Raw genomic sequence first — 25,504 nt, forward strand, 5'->3', positions numbered from 1 at the left:
AAAAAAAAAAAAAAAAAAAAAACCGCCTTGGGATGCCTGGTCTCCCTGACAACCATGTCTATTATTTAATTTCCTCAATCCCAACGTGGTTTGGCTGCAAGGCTAATACATGATCATCAACTTTTCAATGGGCTTCGACCATTAAGTTATAGTGGAATTTCCATTGATATTTGTCTTTACGCACTACACTGCATTAGGGGGATGAAAAAGTTATATAAGTTTGAGGATGTCAAATGCTTCCCTCCACCTTTTTGTTTCTTGAAACTTATGAAATGATATTCAATTGAGTTGTTCCTGGATCCCTTCCTCCATTAAGTGCAGTTAGAAATGTAAGTATATTTGGAGTTGAAACATGTTTGTGCTACTAATTGATTAGAAAATGGTGATATGGTATCCAATAAATACTCTTAAGTCCATCACCATCTTGTCACCCTGATTATGTTCACTTTAAGAGGCCCTTTTTTTTTTTTTTAATTCAGATAGAGATTAAGGTATTTATGATGACTAATCCCGAAACAGGGAAAATCCAGTGGGAGATTAGCTCAACAGGATTGCTTGTAAAAGAAACTAGAACCAGAAAAATAGAAATTTTAATTTGAACAAAATAGATCAGTTATGCTTGAAACAGTGACCGCAAGGCCAATTAAACAAGTAGAGAATGCCAGCAAAGTTGATCCCATTCATTTAGATGGATCTCAAGTTATGAAGCAATCCTATTGGAACTAGGAAAACTGAAAAGCTAACCAGAACAGCAGAATCGATTATGGAACTTTAAGAACTCAAAACAGAAATCAGTAGATATTCAAATTTAGGATTGAGCAGTAAACAATCTTCAGTTTCAGCAAGAAAATCTGGTTTAAAAGAAGTAGACTTGAAATAGAAAACCTCATTTCGATTAAAACTAGTATTTTGAAATAGAAATTCTGAAATAACTGACGAGCTGTTTCAATTTTGAAATTAAAATTGATTTCACTCTTGCTCTTTAATGAGCACATGGTTAATTTGATGGGCAAAGCAGTAATCTCATGTTAAAAGGAAAACCACTTCTTCTCTTGATGGTCTCACTGCACCACCTCCATGTCCACTTCCAATCCACACCACCACCACCACCACCACCACCACCTCATTGCCACCCATAGTTGTCAAAGCGTCTAGGCGACCCAAGGCATCGAAAGAGGTCTAAACGCAAGGCAATACCATAAGGAGACCGAGACTGAGGCATCCAAGGCGATCAAGGTGCCTGGATGCCTACTTGACGCCTTGGCGACTATGCCACCACCATTGCCACAACCACCACCTATTGCCACCCTGTTGCCACCACCATCACCCTCCCCAAAAAAAATATAAAAAATCTATTCTCAGAAATTGAATTACCAAATGGCTTTCTTATATATATATATATTTGTATAACACAACCTTATTCCAATGGGGTTGGTTACATACTTACATGGATCCTTACTAATGTAGAGAAGTCACTTAATGGGCTTATTTTATTGCAAATAAGCCTTGGGTTGGGTTATGTGTGTGTTTTGATCCTATGGATTTTCTTTGTAATGGGCCACTTTAATGGGCCTAAAATATGGGTAGAAAGTAGGAAAAAATGATTTAAGTCATTAGTTTAGTTAGAGTCCTGTTTTGAGTCTATCTCCTTTGTTATTTCAGTTTTTAGTCAGTTTAGGTTTCTCTATTAGTGAATGACTAGTTAGTTACCTACTCCATGTTGGAGTTCTAGTCTAGTCCTAGTTGGAGTCCAACTCCTATTATGTAATTTCTAGTCCTACTTGGAGTCTAACTCCTAGTTAGGTTATGACTGCTAGTCTACCCTCTTTATATAGATGAGCTAATGTACTCTAATTGGAAGTATGATGAATTGAGTTAATGTTTGAGAGTCTTAGGGCTGTGAATTATTCTTCCTCTCCCCCTTTTTTATGCGATTTCTCTTCCTCCCTGGTTGGATTTGTGCAATATCTAATTGTGTGATCCCTCTCTCTCCCTTGCTATTCTGATTTCCCCTCTCTTGTCTAAGGCCCTCCCATCACTTACCATCCAATCAACTTTATTCGAGTTCATACTTGATAGAAGGCCTAAGTTATGCACGTCTTTCCTCACCACTTCTCCTAGAGTCATATTAAGTCTGTCGATTGTTCTTTTGGCTCCTTCAATCTAAATCAACTCACTCCTCCATACTGGAACATCTAGACGCCTCCATTGAACATGATCATAGCTACACTGAGTTTATAATGCTTCTTAACTGCCAACATTCCGCCCCATACATCATAGTCCATCGTATGACTATCCTATTAACTTCTCCTTTAAGTTTATAGGAAAATGTCAATCACACAACACTCTGGACGTACCTTTCCACTTCATCCATCCTATTTTAATTCGCTGTGAAATATCATCCTCTATATCTCCTTTTTTTATGATTGAGCCTAGATACCTAAAATAATCGCTTCGTGGAATATGAGCACTAACATGACTAGAAATAGCCTAAACCAACTAGTAATCAAACTGGCTATTTAATTGACCAGTAATATAGTAAATGACGTAGAAGTATCTCCTATTCTAACTAAGACTCCAACTTTAACTAAATAATTTCTACCAAAAAAAAACTTTAACTAAATAATAAAGTCAATCCCGGATTCGTGAGTCGTACCCTTATTTTAGGTCCATTAATGTGGTCTATTATAGTGAAAACCCATTGGACCAAAGACCCAACAAGTATAAACCCGATCCAACTCTTATTTTCACTAAATAACTCCACTTCTCTGATTAATCTGCGTCAGGTATTAATTATCAGAGTCCTGATGCATGTGCCTGGAATCATTTTGATATTTAACTCTGTCAACCAATGAAAATTTGTAGCTATTTTCTGTATTGACATTGTAATTCTTTCTTTAAGCTATCTGATTGATATTGCTTGATAAAACTTTCCTCATATTAGTCAAGCAGTGTGCTAAATATTGTTGCTAGAATTGTAGTTTGTTTTAGTTTCCACATTCTAGCTAACAGCATAGTGGGGCCCACCTGATTATTTCTCTAGCAGCTTTCATTTTTTGAGGCCTCTTATTTACGCAGAGCAGGACAATCCAATTTCCAAAAAAGGGGAATGTAGGGATAGTGCAGCATTTCTATTCAGGGTTTTAGGCATTGGGGTAGGATCAGCTGGTTGGCCTGATTCATATTGGTATCAGCACTGATGCAGTCGTAGGGAAAAAATCCACAGGGGCAGCCGTTGGTGGCTCGGTTTTCTCTCAGTTTCTCACCTTATATGGCTCCTTTATTTCCTAAAGTTTGGCTTAAGCTCTGATACTCACATCTATTTTGGATTCTAGCTTCAAATTTTTTAATTAGAAAAGATAAGTGGTATAATCGTTAAAAATGATGTTAGTTTTTGGTTCTGTTCTAGCAGAATATTGATTTTTTTTTTAAATGCGTAACAGTGATGTTATTAATCTTTAGTTTTATCTATTGTCAATATGTATAGAATTATTTTATTTAATTGTACTTTTGTTAGACTCTTCGTGAAAAATCTATTTTTGTTGATATAGTATATGATATTTTATATTCAATGGCTGGATCAGACATTAAATTTTTCCTAATGGATTGGCCTAGATGGATCTCATCCTGGATCCTGATACTTAAATCTTTGTTTCTATTGTATCTGCATTGCTCCTATTCCCCCTCTGCCCCCAAGAAGGGAAAAAAAATTTCGAGGAGCTGTTATTGGACATGGTCATATGGCTATTAATTTAGCTATATTCATTTTTCTAAGCAGGAGATTGAGAATGAGAAATTAAAGCTGGAACATGTTCAGCTTATGGAGGAGAACAGTGGATTGCGTGTACAGAATCAAAAGCTGGCAGAGGAAGCTTCTTATGCGAAGGAACTGGCGTCTGCTGCTGCTGTTGAACTGAAAAATTTGGCAGGTGAAGTCACCAAGCTTTCCTTGCAGAATGCAAGACAAGCAAAAGAACTGCAGGCTGCTCAAGAAATGGTATATTCTAGAGGTGCTGGAGCGCCAACTGGTAATGGTGCTAGCCGCAAGCATTCTGATAGCAAGACTGATGGCATTAAGCATGGGAGAAAGGGTCGTTTCTCTAGTAGGTCTAATGAATTTTCTGGGACAGTATATGATGATGCGGAGTTCTGGAGTCTTGATCCAAATGATATTAAAATGGAGTTGCAGGCAAGAAAACAAAAAGAGGCTGCTCTTGAGGCTGCCTTAGCAGAAAAGGAACTTGCAGAAGAAGAATACCGGAAGAAAGTTGAGGAGGCAAAGAAAAGGGAGACTGCTTTGGAAAATGATCTAGCTAGCATGTGGGTTCTTGTTGCAAAGTTGAAGAAAGATGGGGGAACTGTCATGGAGCGGAGTGTCTGTGAGAGATCCAATAATGGAACCAATGTTGCTAGTGATCCAAAAATAAATGGTGATGAGAACAAAGAGATCAACCCAAAAGATCCCCTACTTTCAGATGGTCCTGAGCTAGAACCTCTTGTTGTTTCCCTTAAGGTAAAAATTGATATTGTTAACTAGATGTTACATGCATATGACTGTTTTTTTGTCATTAAGTTCTTCATTCTTCCTTATTGGTACTGGGTATACAGAGTGCTTTTATCCTACTGCACTTTGAGGTTTGTTTCATTTATTTCGCTGAGTTTGGTGTATTTCTCTTTTCTTTTGGTTTCAAATTAGGATTTGGGGTCCTCGTGTAATGATCTCTTATTCGAGATCATGTATCCCTAGAATAATGCATTGTTGTGGTTATATTTCAACCAACTACACAGCAGGGTTTATTACATGGTTGAGGTTTTAATGATTTCACTCTGAATTCTTCTGATATATCATGTGTGTCTACTTTCACCAGCTATTTTTCAAGTTTCTGGCATGTAGCCAATAATTTGGGCTGTATACACAACAAATTGGATTTGTAAATCACTTTTGTTATGACTTGTTTCTCAACAAGTAGATAATCATGATTTGACTTTATGCATTTTAATGTGCAATCAGCTCATGAAGATCAAATGCAACTAGTGTAATACAGTTGTCAGATTTGCGAATGCCTTAAGAAAGATGGTAAAATCTTAAAAATTATTAAAAGAACTTTACTTGAACAAAAGGTTGAATGCATATCCAACTACTTAATGGGCCACATTCTGTATGTTACACATTTTTAGATACCTTTGGTGAATCAAAGAAGTTTCACATAAAAAATGAATTGTTAATCGACAATTTTCAAAGATTTACAGATCAATTAAAGTAAAAGAATCTGCTCCTAAACAGCCCTTACTGATGGGTTTGGAAGCTGGATAACTGACATGTGTTTTATCTCAATGATTTCAGGCTCGGATGCAAGAGATGAAAGACAAAGAGCTAGAGACATTGGGAAATGGGGATGTAAACTCACATGTGTGTAAAGTATGCTTTGAGGCAGTGACTGCAGCAATGCTTCTTCCCTGCCGGCACTTCTGCTGTAAGTAATCTTATCCTTACCTATCATTTGTGCTTTGCGCTTACATTTCAGAATATTTATCAATCTTTGCATGCTGTGACAGTATGCAAGCCTTGTTCGTTTGCTTGCTCTGAGTGTCCGATTTGTCGCACAAAGATAGAAGATAGGATCATTGCATTCACTTCATGACAATTCATTATACGTCCCAAGTGAAGGTAGTTACTCTTTTTCTATTTTACTTCTTTTCAGAAGTCCTAATAATTTCCTAAACATCACTGCCTGAAGATTCTATTCTTTTGCGGCTTTCTTTCAGGGGACGCCATTCAACTACTTGTCATTTTTCTGTAATATTGACTGCAATTCTTTTATTAGTTGGCCTGTATGTAAGTTTTCTAAAAGGTGCAAGTATATCCATATTGTCTCCATCTTCCGAAGGGCTGTAAAAAAAGATAGAAAGGGAGAGAGAGAGAGAGAGAGAGAGAGAGAGAGAGAGAGAGAGAGAGAGAGAAAGTCCTCTCAGCATAGAATCTCTTGTATGTCCTTTTGGCTTCCTATAACATGTATAGAAGGGTGATGAAAGCTTAAATGACAAAATATATGTTTGTAAGTTGCTGCCTTTGTTATTTCTTTGTATGTAGTAAGCCATGACATTTGTTTAGGCTGTGTTTGAAAATCCGTTGAAAATTAGTAATTGGTTTTTTAGTATATGCATGAGTTGAACTGAAATTGAATCATCCCAAATAGCCAAAATAAGTCATGAAATGTCCTCTTTGCTGCATTTGATTAGCATTTTGGTGATGTAGATCAATTTTGGATCTGAACTTATGCATTAATACTATACAGAAGCTTTTTGAAATTTCCGTGTCCCGGAAAATGGAGAATGGAGTCATCAATCGGGTCCAAACTTGTGCACTAATGTTATACAGAAACTCTGATAAATAAATAAAAAATAATATGTTATATATAGAGCTATTAAAATTTTCAGCATTCAGGAAAATGAAGAATGGAGTCATCATTGGACAAGCAAATATGAATTGAGGTGGTGATGTGGCTGGAGAGGAACCAGCCAGACACAAAACAGGAGAGAGAAACAGGGGGTTTGTGACTGGCTGGTCCCTCTCCAGCTACTCCGGGCTGGATAGAAAGAGCTAATTTTCGAGGCCACTGGTTAGAAAGGTGTGTCTAGGACAGCTAATGATAAGGCATAGGTAAAAGTTGTAGAAAGTGATGCTTTTGGTTTCAATCGTTGGAGATGTCAACTTGAGAACGGCCAAATTTCTGTCTATTTTTGTATGGGGAACTGGTTTCTGTGTTATTTTATAGGGAAAATATGTATATATATATATATATATAGAGAGAGAGAGAGAGAGAGAGAGTGAAAAGGTTATCTGCGCCTGAGGTAATTGCACATTCTTTCACATGAGATTATTATATTATTTTATTAAATAAGAAAGGATGATTAAAAAAAAAGAAATTTACAGTTTCACTATTAACTAAACAACCTCTACATTATTGATAATTACACTTCGACTTCTTACGGTCAGTCCTTGTTAAGTGCGTATTTAAGTAGACTATTTTACTCTTTTGCCTAGAACGTTTACTCCCTTCACATTCCATCTTCTGTTTTTCCCAAATTGTAAAAGGCAATCAAGCTGTAAACTTGTGGTTTGTCTTCCTAACCAGAACTCTCCAGGGGTTGGCATCCTCCAAGGGGTGACATTGTGAGAAGATGTAGAGTACCTGTTTGCTCAAAAACCCTCTACCATATATGTATATATATAGTGAGAGAGAGAGTGCTACTCGCTCTTCGAAGAAGATAGTTTCGTTTGTCAATGTGCCTTTTCCTACCAGCTCTGAGAACCTTTTCTCTCATAATTTATACAAACTTCACAATGTGTTATCTCTCCAACTAGGGTGTGAAAATAGGGATCGACCCAACTTCCGATTCTGACCGTTCCAGATTGGATAGATCCTGTACTGAAACTAAACTAGGGTCTAATGGTTTTTTTTTTTCTTTCGTTTTTTCGATTTTACCCTGAGTCCCCGACCATGAACAGCGCAGGATGAATATTCCCACATTCCTATATAGTCTCAGCATTGAACGAAAAGAAAAATATTTTGGATCGACAGTGGAGCTGGAAAGAGACCCCGACAGCAACTCCGCATGATTTCACTGTTCAGAATTTCACATTTTACATCATAAGATGATGAAAGTTTCAGGAAACTTCCTTCCTAGAAAGTTTGATATAGTTTCTGGACTACGAACTACGAGTTCTGTGCTTGCTAGCAAGGAGTTAGCGGAGCTCCACACAGGCCCCAGTTTCCACTGAAAGAACTTGCAGGGATTCTGGCCTTGTTAGGCGGTATCCGCCCACTCAACCGGTTTTCCGACACGTCGAACACCCTTAGCTTGTCCAGTCTCATCACCTTCTCCGGTATGCTCCCGTTCAGCTTGTTCTTCGACAGAACAATGGATGTCAACTCCTTTGCCTCCCCGAGCTCCCATGGTATCCTTCCGGACAGTCCGTTCTCCGCCATCTCCAGCACCTGCAGCCCACTCAGTTTCCCCAGCGACGCCGGTATTGATCCCCCAATTTGAGGGTTGTGAGATAGCACTAGTGTCTCGATGGAGGCCATCGAGACTTTGTCTCCGACGTCCTCGTCCATGGGACCTGTGAACATATTATGAGAGAGGTCGATGGAGTTGAAGTGCCCCAGTGGTTCACTCAGAGTCTTGGAGAATATTATCCCCAACTGGCCATTGAACCTGTTGGAGTGGAGGTCCAGGTCCATCAGAAGCGTTAGGTTCTTGAATTCTTCGGGAATTGATGAGTGGAAGCCATTGTTAGATAAATTGAGGAAAGACAGATTGGTCATGTTTCCAATCCAACGAGGTAGTTTCCCTGTCAATCCGTTGCTGGATAGATCGAGTACCGATACTGAGCGCGACGATAACCATTTAGGGAGCTGTCCCTTGATGCCCGTCCCGGCCAACATGAACCGGAAAAGATTCAATCTTGCAAACCACTCTGGTATGCTCACAAGACCCAGAGGATTGAAGGACAGGTCCAGAGTCTGCAACAACTGTAACTTCCCCAGCTGATGAGGGATAGGTCCTGAGAGTTGATTTCTCGATAGATCGAGTGTCTGAAGGTTCTGAAGATTCCCCCAGCTTGAGGGGATCTCACCAGTAAAATGGTTTCCGGAGAAATATAACTCGGTGAGCGTTTTGAGATGGCCGATGGATGCAGGTAGTCTCCCAGTGAGCTTATTGTTCTCGAGTATCAACCTCTGGATACTGGGTAGCTTCCCTACGGATGCCGGTAAGGAACCACTGAGTTTGTTCTCAGAGAAGCGGCAGAATTGGAGAGAAACAAGGCCCGAAATGGAGGAAGGGATGGATCCAGTCATGCGGTTTTGATTGAGATAGAGCAGAACCAATTGAGATAGACTACCAATGGAGTAAGGAATGCTTCCCGTTATCTGGTTCTCGGACAGGTCCATGAATTTGAGGTTTTTGAGGAACCCGATTGTCGCCGGAATACTGCCGGAGAGATAGTTGGAGTGGAGATCGAGGTTAGTCAGTGAAACCATCTTCCCAATTGACCATGGGATGCTACCGGTTAACTGATTCCCCGAGAGGCCCAATTCATTGAGCGACGTCAGCGATTGGAGAGCAGAGGAAGGTATCACACCGGAGAGCTGGTTGTTGCTAAGGTAAAGCTTCTTGAGGTGGACAAGGTTTCGAAACGATGAGGGTATGGAACCGGTGAGACGGTTGGAGTCTAGGAAGAGATAGGTGAGGTGTTGCAGCTTGCCTAGCTCCGGTGGAATAGGTCCCTTCAAGTCCTTGAGATCGCTGAGGTCTAGAATTCGAAGGGAGGAAAGGTCGCCGAGAGTTGACGATAGAGTTCCGGTCATTGAGGCGTCGGTGATTAAATCGTCGCCGGAGAAGAGTCCAGGACGGGAAACGTTGACGACCCTGCCAGTGAAGTCGCAACCAACCCCATCCCAAGTGGTGCAACAATCGGTGGAGGGCTGCCATGTCGACAATAGATTGGAAGGGTCGTGCGTGATCTTGGCCTTGAATGCGAGCAGGGCTGATTGGTCGACGGCATGGCAAGCTTGCGATGGCTGTGATTGGAAGGAGAAGAAGCAGAGTATGAGGAAGATCAAGATGGTAGTTGTTCTGCTACTGCTACTACTAGGCGATGCCATTGCCTTTCGAATTAGAGAACTGATGATGCGAGAAATTGAGGATGAAAGGCAATGTGGGATAATATAATTCGCATTGGTTATGGCCTAAAAGGTGGAAAGTAGAAATAGAAACAGCAAGGGATGGGAAACTGGGACTTGAGTGGGAAACAGCTCTCAATTCTCTTGCTTTGAATTCAGGGGTTTTCTACCTATCCCAAGAAAAAAAAAAAAAAAAAAAAAAAAAAAAAATCAGGGGTTTAAATCTTGGGAATCGGATACCAATCCGGGGGTGTGCTTAACACAAGTAAGTCGAACAGGAAATGAAGTTTCAAGTGACGAATGGGTTAGCAACGTGTAAGAACTTGCCATTGGGGGAGAATAACTCACGGGTTAGCAACGTGTAAGAACTTGCCATTGGGAGGAGAATAACAGCTCGATCAGTTCCTGGTTTTGTAGGACTTTCTATTCTGGTTCTTTCTTTTGAGTGTGGATCTGGTTGTACCCATGGTTCTATCACAGGACTTCTTCTATTGTGGAATTTGTGTGTATCAGAACCTAACAGATCGTCCCTCTTTTCTTTTGTTGTTCTATTTTTGGTTCTCTTCATAACTTTTTAGTTTTTCTTTGTTACATCTGGATTCCTTCCTCATATGATCTCTGGTCGAACCTGTTCACTTACTATTCCTATATTTAATCTAAAAACTTCAAAATCTTCAAGCATCAATATTCGTTTCAGACGTGGATGATTATCATAAGACATTCTATATGTATCATAAGATTTTCGTTTTTATCAATAACTATACCCAATCCAGAGCCAATCAGATATCAGTATCAGTATCAGCCTCAATCGACATTGATATGATCCGATGTTCCAACCTATCTGATATTGATACTTAGGACCATGCTTTGATACCATTATATGTGAACAATGAACTTATTAAGTATTAATTCACATTTTACAAAGAGATTTGGCTGACTCTTTAACTTCGACTACCTTCATACTTAACTTGGACTACCTTTAAGGGACCAATTTCATACCTTCCCGCTTACTAAACGGGACTAAAACTATGGGGTACTATTTAATAAAGGGACGATCTGATTTTGATTCTGGTTCCAAAAAAAAAACTTATATATGTTTCTCACAAATTACCATAAATAAGAGTGTTTGATTATGTAAAGTCGAAAATTTAGTAGACGAAACCTCACTAAAAGCATTTATTCTTATATAGTGATGTGGTATATCAATTGATTTCTGATCAAAATCAGCCATAACCATTCCAATCGATTCTTCCACATTTCCAGGCAAATCTTGGCCAATTCCGGCCGATTCTACTTGTACCCATGATAGAGAATTCAAGGGTGTTGCATCTTAGTGTTGGTTTGTCTAATTCTGCCATTGTAGAAGGTTAAATGTATACGGTTCTTTGTAACTCAGGCTTTGACAATTTTACTCTCATGGCCTCACTTAAGGTGAAAAAAGAAACATGTCTTGCTTCAATGTCTGGAATGCTATCGCATTCCCCCCATAAATATCATAATCCGGCCATTATTAGTAGGGATGACCCTATTAATATGAAGAGGAAAGGATGAAAGCGAGGTTGCTGACCATCGAGACCCATCGATTTAAAGATGATGAAAGAAGACCATGGACATTTGAAAATTTTCATCCCCTTCCCCAAGAATGTTTGTGTTATAATCTGTTAAGTTTGTCTCGAATTCTTGACCATTTTTGAAGATTGATCAAATCCGATATATTTTGGATGAACGGATCAAGTTCACATATGATAATGTTTTTGTACATCCCTAGTCCGTGGATTAATAATCAATTTTCTCTCTTCATTTAATAGATTTTAAATCCACAGACTAGTGTCGTTCTCGTATGTGAACATGATCCGCTCTCGACAGTGGCAACCCAAATGGAAAGTTTTCTGAAATCTGTGATGAAAGCAGAAGGATTGACTAGCGACTTGAAATATATAATGTACTATCATCTTGTTGAGCATTGTCATTGTAATTTGGAGATTTTTCGAGCTAGGGTTTCAGGACGAGTTTTCTCACCACTGCTTAGGTGTAATCTCTTTTTTACATAGTGAAACATCTTCTTCTTCACCTAAAGACATAGCACACCACATCGATGTGTAACCATCATTAAATCTCTATGTGGTGTGATCTTTCTTGGTTTATTTTCGTATTTCTTAGTGTTTTCTCTAACATAATCCTATATCGGTCATATATAAAGGAGTTGAATCTCAATCGATAACAAAAGAGATTTGATGTGGGATGATATGATAACCATCTTTGGTCCCAACCCTTCTCTAAAATGGGCGGACTTGATGCAGAGTGAAGCAAGTCCAAATTGTTTGCAGCGAGTGGTGAAGTGTAGTGAATGCTAGGAAAGATTACAAACTCATCACCCAACCACCAGAGGAAAAAAAAAAAAAAAAAATCCTTAGTAAGTTATTTTGCAGATGAGATCCTTCCTTAAACAGTTTAAACCATGAACCCTGCTATCAATTGAGCTCAAATTCAACTACATCCAGAAAGCTTATTCACCCTCTTTCCTTCATGGCAACCCACATCCTTATGGCTTCTTCATCCATTGGTGATAACGGAATGGTGTTCGTTTGTTTTGGCATTCCTTTAATTTCCTTTCTTGAAAGATTGGATATATCTATGAACCCTGCAACTCCAAAAGACCTGCAATAGAGGCTTTCCAATCGGGCAGGAGAATCGTGGGATTCCTAGTTGATACTGTGAATGGCTCTACACCACCCTGAGAATCTTGTTGGAACTGGTCTTCTGAGGTTCATCTCCCTAGTGGAAACCATGTTTCCTTAAGTAAAACCTTCCCAGAGAGCTGTAGCCTCTGCAGGGATAACATCTATTGCTCATGCTCATGCTCATGCTCATGCATTAGAGAGAGACTGATGAGACGAAGGCATCATCATCAAAAACCCACGAAAAGTTCTTAATTTTCCATCATTTTTTGAAGGGGAAAAAAAAAAGCCAGAAGAGGACACTTGATTGGTTTTTTCTCGTCGGATTAAGTTCAGACAAAAGATCTCTTTCTTTCCATCACATCTGATGATGATTGACTCACAAAGATGAACAAAAATGAAACGATTGGTCGGAGGAATTAATATCTACAAGGTCGATCGGCGAGGTCACAGGAAAGTAACGAAACAAACCCAAGTCCCAAACAGATTTGATTGGAGCACACAGATGGTTATTCAGGAGGACAAAAAAGAAAAAGAGAAAAAAAGAGACACTTCAACTGGGATTTGAAATTTACCAAAAATAGCTTCGATCAGGATGGACTATGGAGGCCTGATTTGAGGAACTGTTAAAGCATCTTCCTTCCTCCTCTTGTTATCCATGAGAGTGAGATTGCCCGTCTGATTCGACACCTTGAAACCGTTGTACAAACCGATGTTGCTGTAGCTGGAAGCACGAGGGGCTTGGGGAACTTCAGGTACCCAGATCCCAAATTCTTCAGAAGAGAAGCTCAGGTTGCTTTCGAGATGAAACGGCTGCGGGAAATCAGTCTGCCATGATTCCTCTGTTAGAAAAAGAAGAAACCAGAGAGGAAAAACGGAAAAGAGTCAAGGACAAGGAGGCAGAATCCAAACCTTAGAGAAACCAAAAGGAGCAGAGGAGTCAAGAAGATCGTCGACCTGCCAACCCGGCAACGTCTCGATCAAGTACTCCGATATGCTACTGATAGAACCTCCTTGGCTTTCAGAAACATCTTCGACGACTTCGGAAGTATTATTTTGGGCAATTAATGGCACCGGATCAGAAACAGAGTTGGGTTTCTTCTTCTTCATGGGCAGCTGGGATTGGGAAGGATTCATTTTAGCAGAAGCGGTGGCATCACAGCTCCCATTCGACGATAAGCAGGCCGTAGTGGTGGTGGGTGAGGAGGAAGGGAAGGAAGAGAGCTTAACGCCGGTAAGGATGAACCTTTGGTGCTTGGTGGTGTATTCATTGGCCGTGTGAATGGGAAGGTCGCAGTCTCTGCAGAGAATTGCTCTGTCCTCACGGCAGAAGAGAAAACCACGTCTCTCCTTCAAGTTTTCAAACAGTTCAAAGCCGAGAAATTTATTAAATAAAATACTTTTACGCAAAGAAATCGAAAGAGATGAAGAAGAAGAAGAAGAAAAACCTGGCAGATGTCGCAACGAGGGGCGTCTTTGGAAGAAGGATGGAGAAGGGGAAAGCGGTGGTGCTTGCCGGCGAGCTTGTTAGCGTAGTGGACACGGTGGTCGCAGCCATGACAGAGAGCAGCTTCGTCGGCGGAGCAGAAGATAGAGGCCTCCTCTCTGTTGCAAACGTCGCACTGGATCTTCATTACTATCTGCAGAGCTGTAACAGCTCTAAAGCCTAATCTTAAATCTATTTGAGGATCGGCCAACCAGGAAGATATATACTAGAGGACAGAAACCGAAAGGGAAATGAAAGAAATGACCATCGTTGCTGTAGTCTCTGTTATTGCCATTGGCTTATTTCTGCATAGTCTCTCTCCATAGTCTCTAGAGAGAGAAAGAGAGAGTGAGTGAAGGATTGATTGGGAATTGGAATTTGGACCAGTAAGCGTGGGAACGCTTTAATTAACACAAATGAATAAACTATTGAGAGAGAGGTAGTGGTCCTGTCTTCTGTTGGAGGCGATTGAAGAGATGAAGTAACTAGTAGAAACGAACTAGTCCGGGAGAAGAACAATTAAGAGAGAGAGAGAGAGAGAGAGAGAGCGATGGGCCAACTGGGGGGGGGGGGGGAGTGGGAGAAGAAGAGAGAGAACCTAAACCTCGGAATTTTGATGAGTTGGTTGTAGTTGATGATCGAGGGTGTACTAATATTGTACTTTTAGTAGATCTTCCTTTTCTTGAATGGTCATTGGTATATACCTGGACATTGAGATTCTGGAGAGGGGTCTCTGTAAACTGTAAAGTGGTAATGAAGGATCCAAGAGAAATGGATCATAGATGGCAAGATTGGGCCCCTTGGGACAAGTTGGGAGATGGGACTTGTTCATTCCATAATGTAGTTATAGACTGACCTTTTGTATGGATTTGGCCTCTGGGAGTGTAGAAATGAGAGGGGTGGGGTTCTTGGCCGACCAGCTCACTGTTGGCTGGGCCCTCTGGAAATCAAAGGTTATAAATTATGTTATTGGACACTGTATCTGAGAGGAATGGGCAAATGACTTACACAATGCATGAGCCTCCTGTCAGTGTGAAGTCTAGAGAGGGTCTTAATATATGTAACATTACCTTATTATTTTATAGTGCATGATGAGACTTACTCTACTACAAGATTCATGATATAAACAATATTATCTCGTTCATAAAGAGATTGTTTTCTTATTAAAATTCACGACCACTAGATCGCAATGGATGTTAGAAAAAATCTGAACAGATGGGCATCAGATTTGAACTGGTGGGGGCGGAGATTGCCTCCTCTTTACCTCTGTTTTTCTTGGAATTGGAAGAGGAAAATTATCAAACATCTGTGGGGGTTCAATAATGTATGTATTTCTCTTTTTCTTTAAAATATCCAATGAAGATGAGGAAATGGGTAGCTTTTTTTTATCAATTTGTTGTAATGGGGTGAGTATGGGCACTTTCGTGTAAGAAGGGACCCACGGCACTGCCTCACTGCGTCCACTGCGCAAAACCGCAAACTATGCCAGATGCCCACCGGCCATCAGTACCCCATGGGCATCAGTTATCCTATTAGATAACTTTTGATATACAAGATCGATCTACTTCTACGGACAGGGCCTCTGCCTCCCCATGGAATCATCTTAATTGCACAACCTCAAGCCCCATTTACATACTGCGCCAACTTGGCCTCCAACTTGGCCTCTGTGGATGGTTCTGCCTTTGTGAAGGAGAAAGGAGAAAGGAGAAAGGAGAATAAAGAAGGCATATCACGGTGGCAGCTTAACCATCATTTTTCTTTTGATTATTTGTATGTTTAGTTAAAGATTTTGGAATTTTGGACAATATAATAGTCCCCTTCAAACCAATTAGAAACAAAAAAAGTGTCCACAAATTAATATTGGTGCCAATTAAATAATCAAAGATGTTTCTAATCCTAATCCCAAAAGACCATAACCGATTAAGACATGTCCCAATTACCCAAACTATTACAATTCACACCTTTACCCAATTATGCATGGAGAGTTTCTAGCTCAATGAGAAGCAGTTGGGTTCTTGCATAAATACAGGGAAGATCGTTGGTTCGATCTTTCTAGTCCCTCTTTTTAAAAAATAATAGAAATTTAATAGTTATTAATAAGTGTGGTCCATTAGACTCTTTGCCAGCCCCCAATGGGTTCCTATCTAACCCCAGTGACCAGTGTATGTGTGTCTCTCTCTAGGATCACATTGTCAGTAAAGGTTGATTATCTCTTTTGATATAATAATATGAGAATTGGATCTACACATTGCCTTGCCAAACCAATAGTGGGGCAATGGAAGTGTATTTAGTGAGGAGAGAGAAAGGGAATTTTTTATATATTTAATTAGTTATTGTGGGAGGGAAGTACTTATTCTCAATAATATCATAGATTTTTTTTTTTAATTAGAAAGAAGAAAATTAAAATTAAAATGTTAAGAACATTGTCATCAGATAACATATGGACATAAAAGTTTTGTAAAATCCTAGTTGTTGATCTTACAAATTCTCTACTTGTTTTAGTATGAGTAAAAAAGATTATGGGAGAATATGGTAACAATATTTCCCCAGCAAACAAAAATTGGGAAGAAGATTTATATGTTGTCCGCTTATATTAGTGTCTTGTATGTCAAAATATCTAATTGATGCGCATTGTGTGCCACTCCGACAATCGAGTTCTTGTTCATTGCCTCTTAGATAGATCATCCCAACCTATAGTTGATGTTTACTCCATAGTCATGGATTAATTTAGATGTAGACTGATTAGATATGGATCAAATTCGGATCGGGTGTGATTGGATTTGAATGCCCTTAAATGGATATGGATGCAGATCAATTTCGGATTTGCGACTATCCATTTACTCTCTGACTTATGCAATTCAAACCTTCCTCCCCCAAATAAATACAATTTGCTCTTAATCCATCCTTCTAAGTTGTCTTAGTTTTTTATTTTTTTCTTCATTCTCTATAACTTGTCGAAATGTCAAGAACCCTCAAAATCATTAATTGATCATCTAATTGAATCGGATAATTATTTTCCAAATAATTCGGATTTGAATCTAAGGCTCCGTTTGGTATCGTTCTAAAAAAACTTTTTTGGAGTTTTTTCGTTCTATTGGAACGAAAAAACGGAATCTTCTGTTTGGTGCACTTATGGTATGTTTCTCTTTTTTTGGAACAAAAAGTGAAAAAAAAAAATTGAAAAAACGAGATTGGACGGAACTCCATTTTGGAGTTCCGTCTTCCCAGTTTCGTTCCATTTTACAAAAAAAAAATATATCGTTCCCGATAAAAATCTGAAATTTTGAAACACCATTTTTTCGTTTAAAAACTGCATTTTGACACAGAAACTGAAATTTTCGTTTTTGACACGAAACAGCGTTTCTGGAACAGATTCCAGAAACGATACCAAACGGGCTCCAAGTATCTTTTGATTGGACCCTAAACGGATAAAGAAGCATATTCAAATTCAGATTTTGACTATTTAATTTTTTATTTTGAATGTTGTACTATTTTGATCATTGATGAAAATTTTAGCACAATCCTCAACAGGTTCATTGAGAGTCCTCATTCTCTTGGGATCTTCTCAGTAGCGTGATTCAGTTTTTGCCCGTTGTTTCTAATAAAATTACTCTCCGATCCACCATTATCTTACACAGAAAAAAAAAATCAAATAGAGAGAGAGAGAGAGAGAGAGATTGAATAGGGAAGAAAGAAAAATTCTCCCAAAAGGCTAGCCAACAGTCTCAGATCTGGATTTGTGGGAAAGCTGACCATCCGAAAGACTGAAACTCCAGTCTTTATAGTGAAAGAAGTATTGGAATGAGGGAGGGAGAGGGATACAGAGAAGCTTGACTTCCGGCGAAAGGAAGTGGTGGGGGCAGCGGATCTTGACACTAGGCGACCAACTACGCTTTTTTCACTTCGTAATCTTATTTCTTTCATTAATCTATTAAGAGTGTCATGTGTGGGATTATAAAGAATGTCCTTAATAGGAAAAGAATAGTCTTAGAATCAATTCGAAATCATAGTAAACAGAAACCCCATTAATTTATAGATAGAATAGAGGATAAGAAAGGGAAATATTGAATATTATATTCTCTGGTGGTTACCTTTCATACTACTTATATGGACTAATGTGCTCAAAACATCTGTACCCCCTCTTTATCCTAACTAATTATTCACTCAACACTATTCGTTTCAAGACTTTTTGGATAAGGTCAAGTGCAGTTGAGTCTGTTCTCAGCAGACAGAGAGAGAGAGAGAGAGAGAGAGAGGTGAGGGATATAATAAACTATGGCCAGCAACCCTGGGGACGAAACCCATCATCCAATGCCACATAAAAGTTATCCACCGTTAATAATTAGGGGCATTAAGTACCATAAATAAGGTGGTAATCCATATTCCATATGATGGAATTAGTGATACCCTCATCGCAAAAATTCTTTGCGGTGAGGTAGTGAGCGATTGTGGGGATTCAATGGTTATAATGTTTGTCGAGGTTTTACAGTCGTTGGATTTTCACTGTCACTCACCACTTATTATAGAGGATTTGAACCTTGCCTTCACCTCTCATGAATTTAAGTATAGATATCATATTGGATGTATTGGCCGAGACTGATAATATAACCTATCTTGCACAATTATCTCAACTGCAAATATGGCCATTGTGTTGTGGGAGGGAGAGGAGGATTTAAGAGTAGGGATGTTTAAAATAAAAAATAGTACTAACAAACAAAAGTTTCAAAGTTTCTAAACTTTTGGATCCTTTTAGGCCCCCAAGGATGTGATTCTTCTCCTTAGCGCCTATCGTGCAAGTCTTGTCCATAGTTATTTGGATGAGCAATACATGGCAAGACGATAATTCAACGGTTCTTGATTTCTCATTTCTGAGCCTCTGTCAGCGCTCCGTTTTTTGCACATTTTTCAAACTATTGGATCATCGCCTCATCATGTATCGTTCATTTAGATAATTATGGACCGACCTAAACAATAGGCACTAAGAAGAGGAGCCGAATCCATCTCCCAATAAATCTTTTCTAAGAGAGAAACTCGTGGAGCTTGATAATCAAATAATTTCCATGTGAGGAGCCAAGGTGGAATTATGTGCTGGCATGGCCTTACTAGTAGTAGGAATCCTATATGAGGACCTTTCAGTCTCCAAAGTTTGGGAGGTTAGGGACTCTTTGATTGGGAGACTAAAAGTTCCTAAAATTTAAATACTTCGCTTATTAATACTTCTGTCTTCGTTTTTTCGGTAGAATGCTTGTCTTTAAGATATAGGGAAATAGATTCCCACACAAGACATGTCAGCATGGTTTTTCAAACCATTTTGTTTATTTGAGTCCGTGCATTGATACATTCTATCATTTTTACCATGTGAGTTCCTAATTGGGTTTTCCATTTCGTGAGTGATAAGGCATGAAAGATTATCCCTCATGAGTGAGATGATAAACCCTTCCCTAAAATATTTTTTTGGAAGAGATTTTCTTTGAGAAAGAAACATTCGGTTGCAAATCAATGAGGGGCGGCGAAGCGACTTTGCAAATGGAAGACATATAGATCATTTCATATGAGGAATAGAGGAATAGAGAGAGTGTGCCAACATACTCTCTATCAAGGATTTAGTTATTAGATATTGGCTATGATGATACGATATCGATTCAGATTGGATTGTATTGGCTGGGATAGATCAATTTTACCTCCATTTCTCATTAAAATGTAGATTTTCTTCATAATTTTATCCTGATCTGATACTGATACCTAATCTAAATAGCCAATATCAATATAATATGATCGATCCAAGACCAATACTTAGAACCATGCCCTCCGCTTTCTCAAAGTCATAAAATATTTTCCTGCTAGAGGAAAAAGGGCTTGAGTTTTATGGTATGAATTTGAAAAGTGTGAAGCAAGGTTTTAGTTCAACGCGAGTCGAGGTTGGTATCATTCACCACTGATACGGACACCGATATGGATCAATTGTATCAGGCCAATCCTAGCATACAAAAAAACACTTCTGACTATATTACCTTATACATATTATTGTTGTACTAGTATCAATCCCAATATAAGCCTATACATAAATCCATGGTGTGGAGGGGGTTGGGGAATTAGAGCACACCCATAACCTTGTCAACCTCCTAAGGCCTTTTTTTTTTTTTAGATAGAAAACAGTGAGAAGGCTCAAACTTGAGACCTCTTAGTGAGCATGTGTGTTTTTACACACCATGACTCACCAAGTGCGTTAGACATTGTTGTTAACCTCCTAAAATTTAATGGATAAGCTTCATGTACAGGAATTTGTTGCATTTCCTCCCAACTACTGGATCAGAATGATTGATTGCCGTATATGTTAATACTGAATGGACACATCGATCAATCGCAGCTACAAAGTAAAACAAAGATGGTCTCTAAACAACAGAACATGACTAGCCCTTTCATTACCTCAATACATCATCGATCAAACACTTTGGGTCCCTATGGATTCTCTTTATCTTTATAAATTTTGATGGTTGAGAAGCAAGGTCTGATCTAACAGTGCAAGACAAGGAAGCCCTTATACCACCTATTGGTGCTAAATGGCTGTCAAGATCCTGTCCTTATCCCCAATTGGGTGTGGTTCTCATAAACTATCAAGAGTTTTGGAGGTCTAGTATCTTGCACTTTCAGTTCATTACAATTGTAATGGCAAGTGGTGGGAGAATAGTTCCACATCTGTTACCTCTAATTGACTCTAAAGTTGTTCATCATAGTTTTGACATACACGTGGATATACATCTTAAGAATACCATGTAAATGTCTAATCCAATAGTTCAGACTATATCGGTAAAGCGATTTATAAGGATATGTGGCAATGGAGGACTAGGGGTAACCGATTTAGGACTGTTCTCCCAATAACAACAGACAAGAAGTAAGATAATGAGAGGTTGATGAATTTCTTGAATAGTGCCGAGGGCATTTCAAACTTTGTACGATAGGGAGGAGAGGAAATAATGACACCCCAATGGCTAGATTCTCTTCAACCACAGTGAAGAAACACTTACGCCAATAGTAATTGACTAGCATTTTAACGGCCACATGCTAATTGAAACATGAAGTTTTAAGAACTAATACAAAATTAGTGTAGCGTTTAGTAGTTGAGGAGGAAAATAAAGATTTGGGTATTTCATCTCATCTAATGACTATTCAAGGAAATTGAAGTACTCATCCTCAATGCAAGGTGAAAGGGGACACATTAAATCATCAGTTCTATCACACAAGATAACAAGAGAGAGGTTGGAACATTAGGCTGATCTGAAAAATGATTCAGTTGTTGGACATGTATATCCATCAAACCCGATTTCTTCCACTGCTTGAGTTTCTGCCAATACCAGTTCCTACGAACTCATCACTTGTCACTCATCATGAAGCTGGTCTGAAGATTGGCCACCTTTGTTGTCTTGTGTGCATTGTAAGTGTATTTTCCTTTCTTTTCCACTTGGGGTTTGGAGTTTGAGGAGAGAAGAGTTTCCACTGTAATTAATTATTTCCATGACCATCAAGAAGTTAATATGATCATATAAGAGGTAACCAAACACGATTATGGAGATTTGGGAACCAACCCAGAACAAATAGAGAACCAGAACTGTCCTTTCAAGAGAAAATGATTTCACTAAAAAAAAGAGCAAGAATGATCTTGGCTGATTCCACTCTCCAAGGTAGAATTGACTGGGTCTACATTCTACAGCCATCTCTCAAGCCTTAGATATATAGAAACATTCTATCATGTGTTCAAAACAATTGAAATATAAGGATGAGAGAAGGTTCTCTAAGCAAGACGCGTAAGGGAAACTAAGTTAATAAAGAGTGATGAAATGGTTTTGTACATTGGGGATAAAGAGGTTATTTCATGTGAAGAGGAGAGAGAAGGTGCTAGTGCCCTCCATGCCCATGGTCGGATCGGAGAAAGTTTCACTACAATGATATACTTTCGACGAAGGATGGAAGAACAAAAATGTAGTTTCAAAGAAGCAGATGGGAGTATAGTTTCTTCACTCCTGATTCCTCATGTGATACATCAATTGGCCAAATAGTGGACAACATTTTTAGCCAAAGTGTCAAATTTGAGGCCTAATTCAATCATGTGAACTTCCTTTCATTGCATATATCCTTTTTGTCTATTTTAGGTTTTGTTTGGTTGCAAAGGAAATTAAAGATAGGGAAAGTGAAATTTTTATACTTAAAAAAAAAAGTTTTTTATCATTACCCTATGTGACGGTATATCACTAACCCTAAATCATTCTACATTTGGTTATTAAATCTCATTTTAATTAACAATTCATATCCATTTGGTTTAAAAAAAAATTAAATGTAAAATTTATTAATATTATATATGATAAGAAATTTAAATACTTTATACAATCATGTTAGGTAATTATTATAACATTTTCACTTTCCCTCCGTTTAATTGCAACCAAACGTAGTCTAAACGCTTCAACTACTAATTATCCGCAAACATTGCTTGAAAAATTAGAAGGAAAAATGTCAGGCTGAACATTATTGGGCCCAGGTTACATTTGGGTCTATTTTTATGTTAATGGTAGTGGAGTTTACTGATTTTGTTAGGGTTGGGATTAGACTGGGCAATCTGGAACCTAAGGTTAGATACTAGGTATGAGACTAGGGAGTAGGGACCTAAACTGGAATTTCCCCTCCCAGACCTTGGGTTGGGCTTTGGACATGCATAGCTGGACCATCCTTCCAGCCCATTCAATCCAACTAATGCCCACTTTTAGTGAGGGGAAGGCTGGTGAGAGTTTCGCCACGCCCCATTGGTGCGCTTCCTATGCCAATCCTGGTTAAAAGTATCAGTATTAGTCAATATCAATACGATTGGGTGGAATCGAGTATATTGGGCGGATTTGATTGGCATGATCTATTTTCAGCCAATCCACCCTATCTGTATCAGTATCAATATCAGTATCAGATTCTAGCGATTTTGTTCAATATCAATAATTAAAACCAGGATGCTTCAGTGACAATGAGGATTCAATGCTGGGAGACCAGACATACTTCTTATGCAAATAGTGGACATGTCAAGACTTAGAACACACAACCAGCCGACTTGAGCAGTGATAGATTGAGGGTATTTTAACCACAAGGCTACCAACCCCAATGGTACGGTAGCATAGTTTTGGTACAATAGAATGTTAGCTTGGCCGATTGGTAACATCCAGAATTATTCCCAAGCGAGCTTCCTAGTTCCTTTAATAGTGAAAAAGTAGATGCAAGAGTAGAGTGAAACCCTGAATCTCCTGACGTTGAAATATGTTTTCTTTTTCTTAGAAGTGTCTAATTAAAGTTAAAAGCCCTGGATGGATTTCATTCGTCATGTCATGTGAAAAAGTTTTTATGCGATTTCGTTAAATCGATGTCTGCTACATACAAATCAGTACATGAAAACCCACCTCACCTCTCTGAAGTCTGAACTCTGATCCTAAAAAAAATCTATATTATCAGTTTTTCCATTTCCAATTTTCCTGCAAATTCGTTTTCTGTTGTTAAATCTATTATCTTTCCCAAAGAATGGATTGATTAACAGTAACTAAGAAATACTATTCACTAAAAGATCAGATGAAAACCTCCATGAGAAAGAGAATGAATCTCTCAACATTTCATGATGTTTGGCATCTTCAAGTTTCAAGGAATTACAGGACCAAAGCTCTTACACGCCACTGATGACTTCTGCACTCCACCTTGACAGAAGAAGAACGTCTCCGGGCATCTATACAAGCAGTTATCTACCAGGCTTACATTCGCACTACCCGGTTTCATCGCTATTAATGGACCTGGAATTGGACCAAACAAGTAGTTTCCCCCAAGCAACAACCTTGCAAATGAGGAGGTTCCCTCACTCGGAACCGCCACTTTCAGTGCGTACTGAGACGGTATCATCCCCGTGAACTTGTTCTTCTCCAACGAAAGAGCCGATAGCTTTGGCATCATCGCCATGAATGCCGGCAATAACCCTTGAAGCTGGTTGTAGCTCAGATCCAGGGCTACCAGCTCGCTCATGGCACCCATGTCGCTGGGGACCTGAATCGATGACAGCTGATTGTAGGACAGAGTGAGCTGTTGCAGAGATGGGTGTTGGAACAAAATTGATGAAACAGTACCCGATAATTGGTTATGGCTTAGATCCATCACTTGCAGAAACCCCAAATCGCCGATTTTCTCCGTGAGATTTCCGTCCAGACTGTTATTCCTCATGGAGATCTCAATCAGGGAACCTGGCAAACCCACCGGAACTCCACCAGAGATTGCATTGTCGCTGGCATCCAAGAAAGTGAGGTTCTTGAGGGGACCCAGATCGGGGAACTCGCCAGAGAGTTTGTTCCCCTGAAGCTCTAGTCTTTTGAGGCTAGACAGACCCTTGAAGCTCGCCGGGATTGAGCCCTGAAGCTGGTTATGGTCGAGGTAGAGCTCCTCCAGAGCAAAGAGAGAACCAATGGAGGTTGGTATCTCACCGGAGAAGAAGTTCCCAGAGAGACCCAGACGGCGGAGACGCGTGAGGTTGGAGAGGGAGGTGGGGATAGAACCGGCCAAGGAATTGTCAGCAAGGTCGAGGGTTTCCAAGTACGGGAGGTAGTTACAGGCGGAGAAGGAGAGGGAACCAGTGTAGCCAGCTTGGTCAAGGCTGACCTCGGTGACACGGCTGATGCCGGAAATGTTGAGGTCGCATCGAAAGCCACAGGTGAAGCGATCGGAGAAGATGTGGTCACATGGGTCGACAGAGAAATCCCATGAACTCAAACAAGATCCAGGAGTCACTGACCCAGAGTCAAACCCCTTCTTCAGCTTTTTCAAACCCTTTACATCTCCCCAATACGTTTTCGAATCCCCTCTCAACAACAGCTCCGAAGCTGTAAGCATCATCAAAACTAGAGTAGACAAGGAAAGACAGAGACTGCCCATGTTTTCTTCCTCACCCTTTCTTTCTGAGTCTTTCCTGTTCTTCTTTTCTGGGCTCTCTAGCAGGTAACAAACTTGACTATTGAAGAGCTGTTGCAGAGATGGATAGAGAAATGGCAGATTAACATTGACTATTTTGAATTCAAGTAAAATGCAGAAGATCAAAAAGTAAGTGGATTCCAATTTCCAAGTGAACACTGAGGACTAAACTGAAGGGTAGGGAAGACTAAACAGTACACAGTGTCTTCACTGAAGGGTAGGGAAGACTACACACTACACAGTAAGAAGAGTAATGGTAGTGGCCCTTTCACCTTTGCCTATTTTTATCTTCCTTTTCCTTGGTGTGGAGCCTCTGGTCTCAGAGATTTTTTAATTTAAAATCTTTTAAACTGACAAAGGGAATTAAATTAATAGAAACTGGGCCCCTCTCTCTGGACTTTGGTTATGCCATATTTGTATAAGGATTAAGGAATTACCCTCCGCTTCCTAGTTTTCTACTGCTGTGATTTTGGATCCTGAGGTCCTCTTCTCAAAACGGGACCGCAATTTTCAGAATCAGAGCTGAAGTGATGGTGAAGTCATCAGACAAATACATGTGAGAGATTTGGCAGCAGGTACTCAACCACAGAGGCCCACACAGCACAGCACTCATTAATGGATGGGGACTGGTGAGAGTGGGAAGTGGACCCGGACAGGGTGAGCTCTCTGTATTTGATCGT

The 25,504-nt window shown here is 39.5% G+C and overlaps 4 protein-coding genes across 5 annotated transcripts in view; 1 reads left to right on the forward strand and 3 right to left on the reverse strand.

The window, feature by feature from the left end:
- Positions 1-6,158, forward strand: part of LOC122079240 (kinesin-like protein KIN-7D, mitochondrial) — a 22,287-nt gene extending 16,129 nt beyond the window's left edge. For both annotated transcript variants that reach the window (XM_042645525.1, XM_042645524.1), the window contains exons 22-25: positions 3,779-4,513; positions 5,345-5,474; positions 5,557-5,668; positions 5,767-6,158. In XM_042645525.1, the coding sequence (XP_042501459.1) occupies positions 3,779-4,513; positions 5,345-5,474; positions 5,557-5,642 (951 nt within the window). In that variant the 3' untranslated portion in view covers positions 5,643-5,668; positions 5,767-6,158. The remainder of the gene's footprint in view (positions 1-3,778; positions 4,514-5,344; positions 5,475-5,556; positions 5,669-5,766) is intronic.
- Positions 6,159-7,520: 1,362 nt separating this feature from the next.
- Positions 7,521-9,897, reverse strand: LOC122077757 (LRR receptor-like serine/threonine-protein kinase GSO1). Its single transcript, XM_042643616.1, has one exon. It carries the CDS (start codon positions 9,669-9,671, stop codon positions 7,737-7,739), a length of 1,935 nt encoding a protein of 644 aa, XP_042499550.1. The 5' UTR covers positions 9,672-9,897; the 3' UTR covers positions 7,521-7,736.
- A 2,777-nt stretch (positions 9,898-12,674) lies between these two features.
- On the reverse strand, positions 12,675-14,410 carry LOC122079001 (B-box zinc finger protein 20-like). Its single transcript, XM_042645213.1, has 3 exons — positions 13,816-14,410; positions 13,280-13,717; positions 12,675-13,195 (listed from the first exon to the last, which is right to left on the reverse strand). Exons 1-3 carry the CDS (start codon positions 13,999-14,001, stop codon positions 12,968-12,970), a joined length of 852 nt encoding a protein of 283 aa, XP_042501147.1. The 5' UTR covers positions 14,002-14,410; the 3' UTR covers positions 12,675-12,967.
- Positions 14,411-23,408: 8,998 nt separating this feature from the next.
- Positions 23,409-25,097, reverse strand: LOC122077741 (MDIS1-interacting receptor like kinase 1). The gene has a single exon (XM_042643588.1). The coding sequence runs from the start codon at positions 24,786-24,788 to the stop codon at positions 23,514-23,516; it is 1,275 nt and encodes a 424-aa protein (XP_042499522.1). The 5' UTR covers positions 24,789-25,097; the 3' UTR covers positions 23,409-23,513.
- Between the last annotated feature and the right edge of the window lie 407 nt (positions 25,098-25,504).

This window comes from Macadamia integrifolia, chromosome 5 (assembly GCF_013358625.1).
Source record: "Macadamia integrifolia cultivar HAES 741 chromosome 5, SCU_Mint_v3, whole genome shotgun sequence".
NCBI lineage: Eukaryota > Viridiplantae > Streptophyta > Magnoliopsida > Proteales > Proteaceae > Macadamia > Macadamia integrifolia.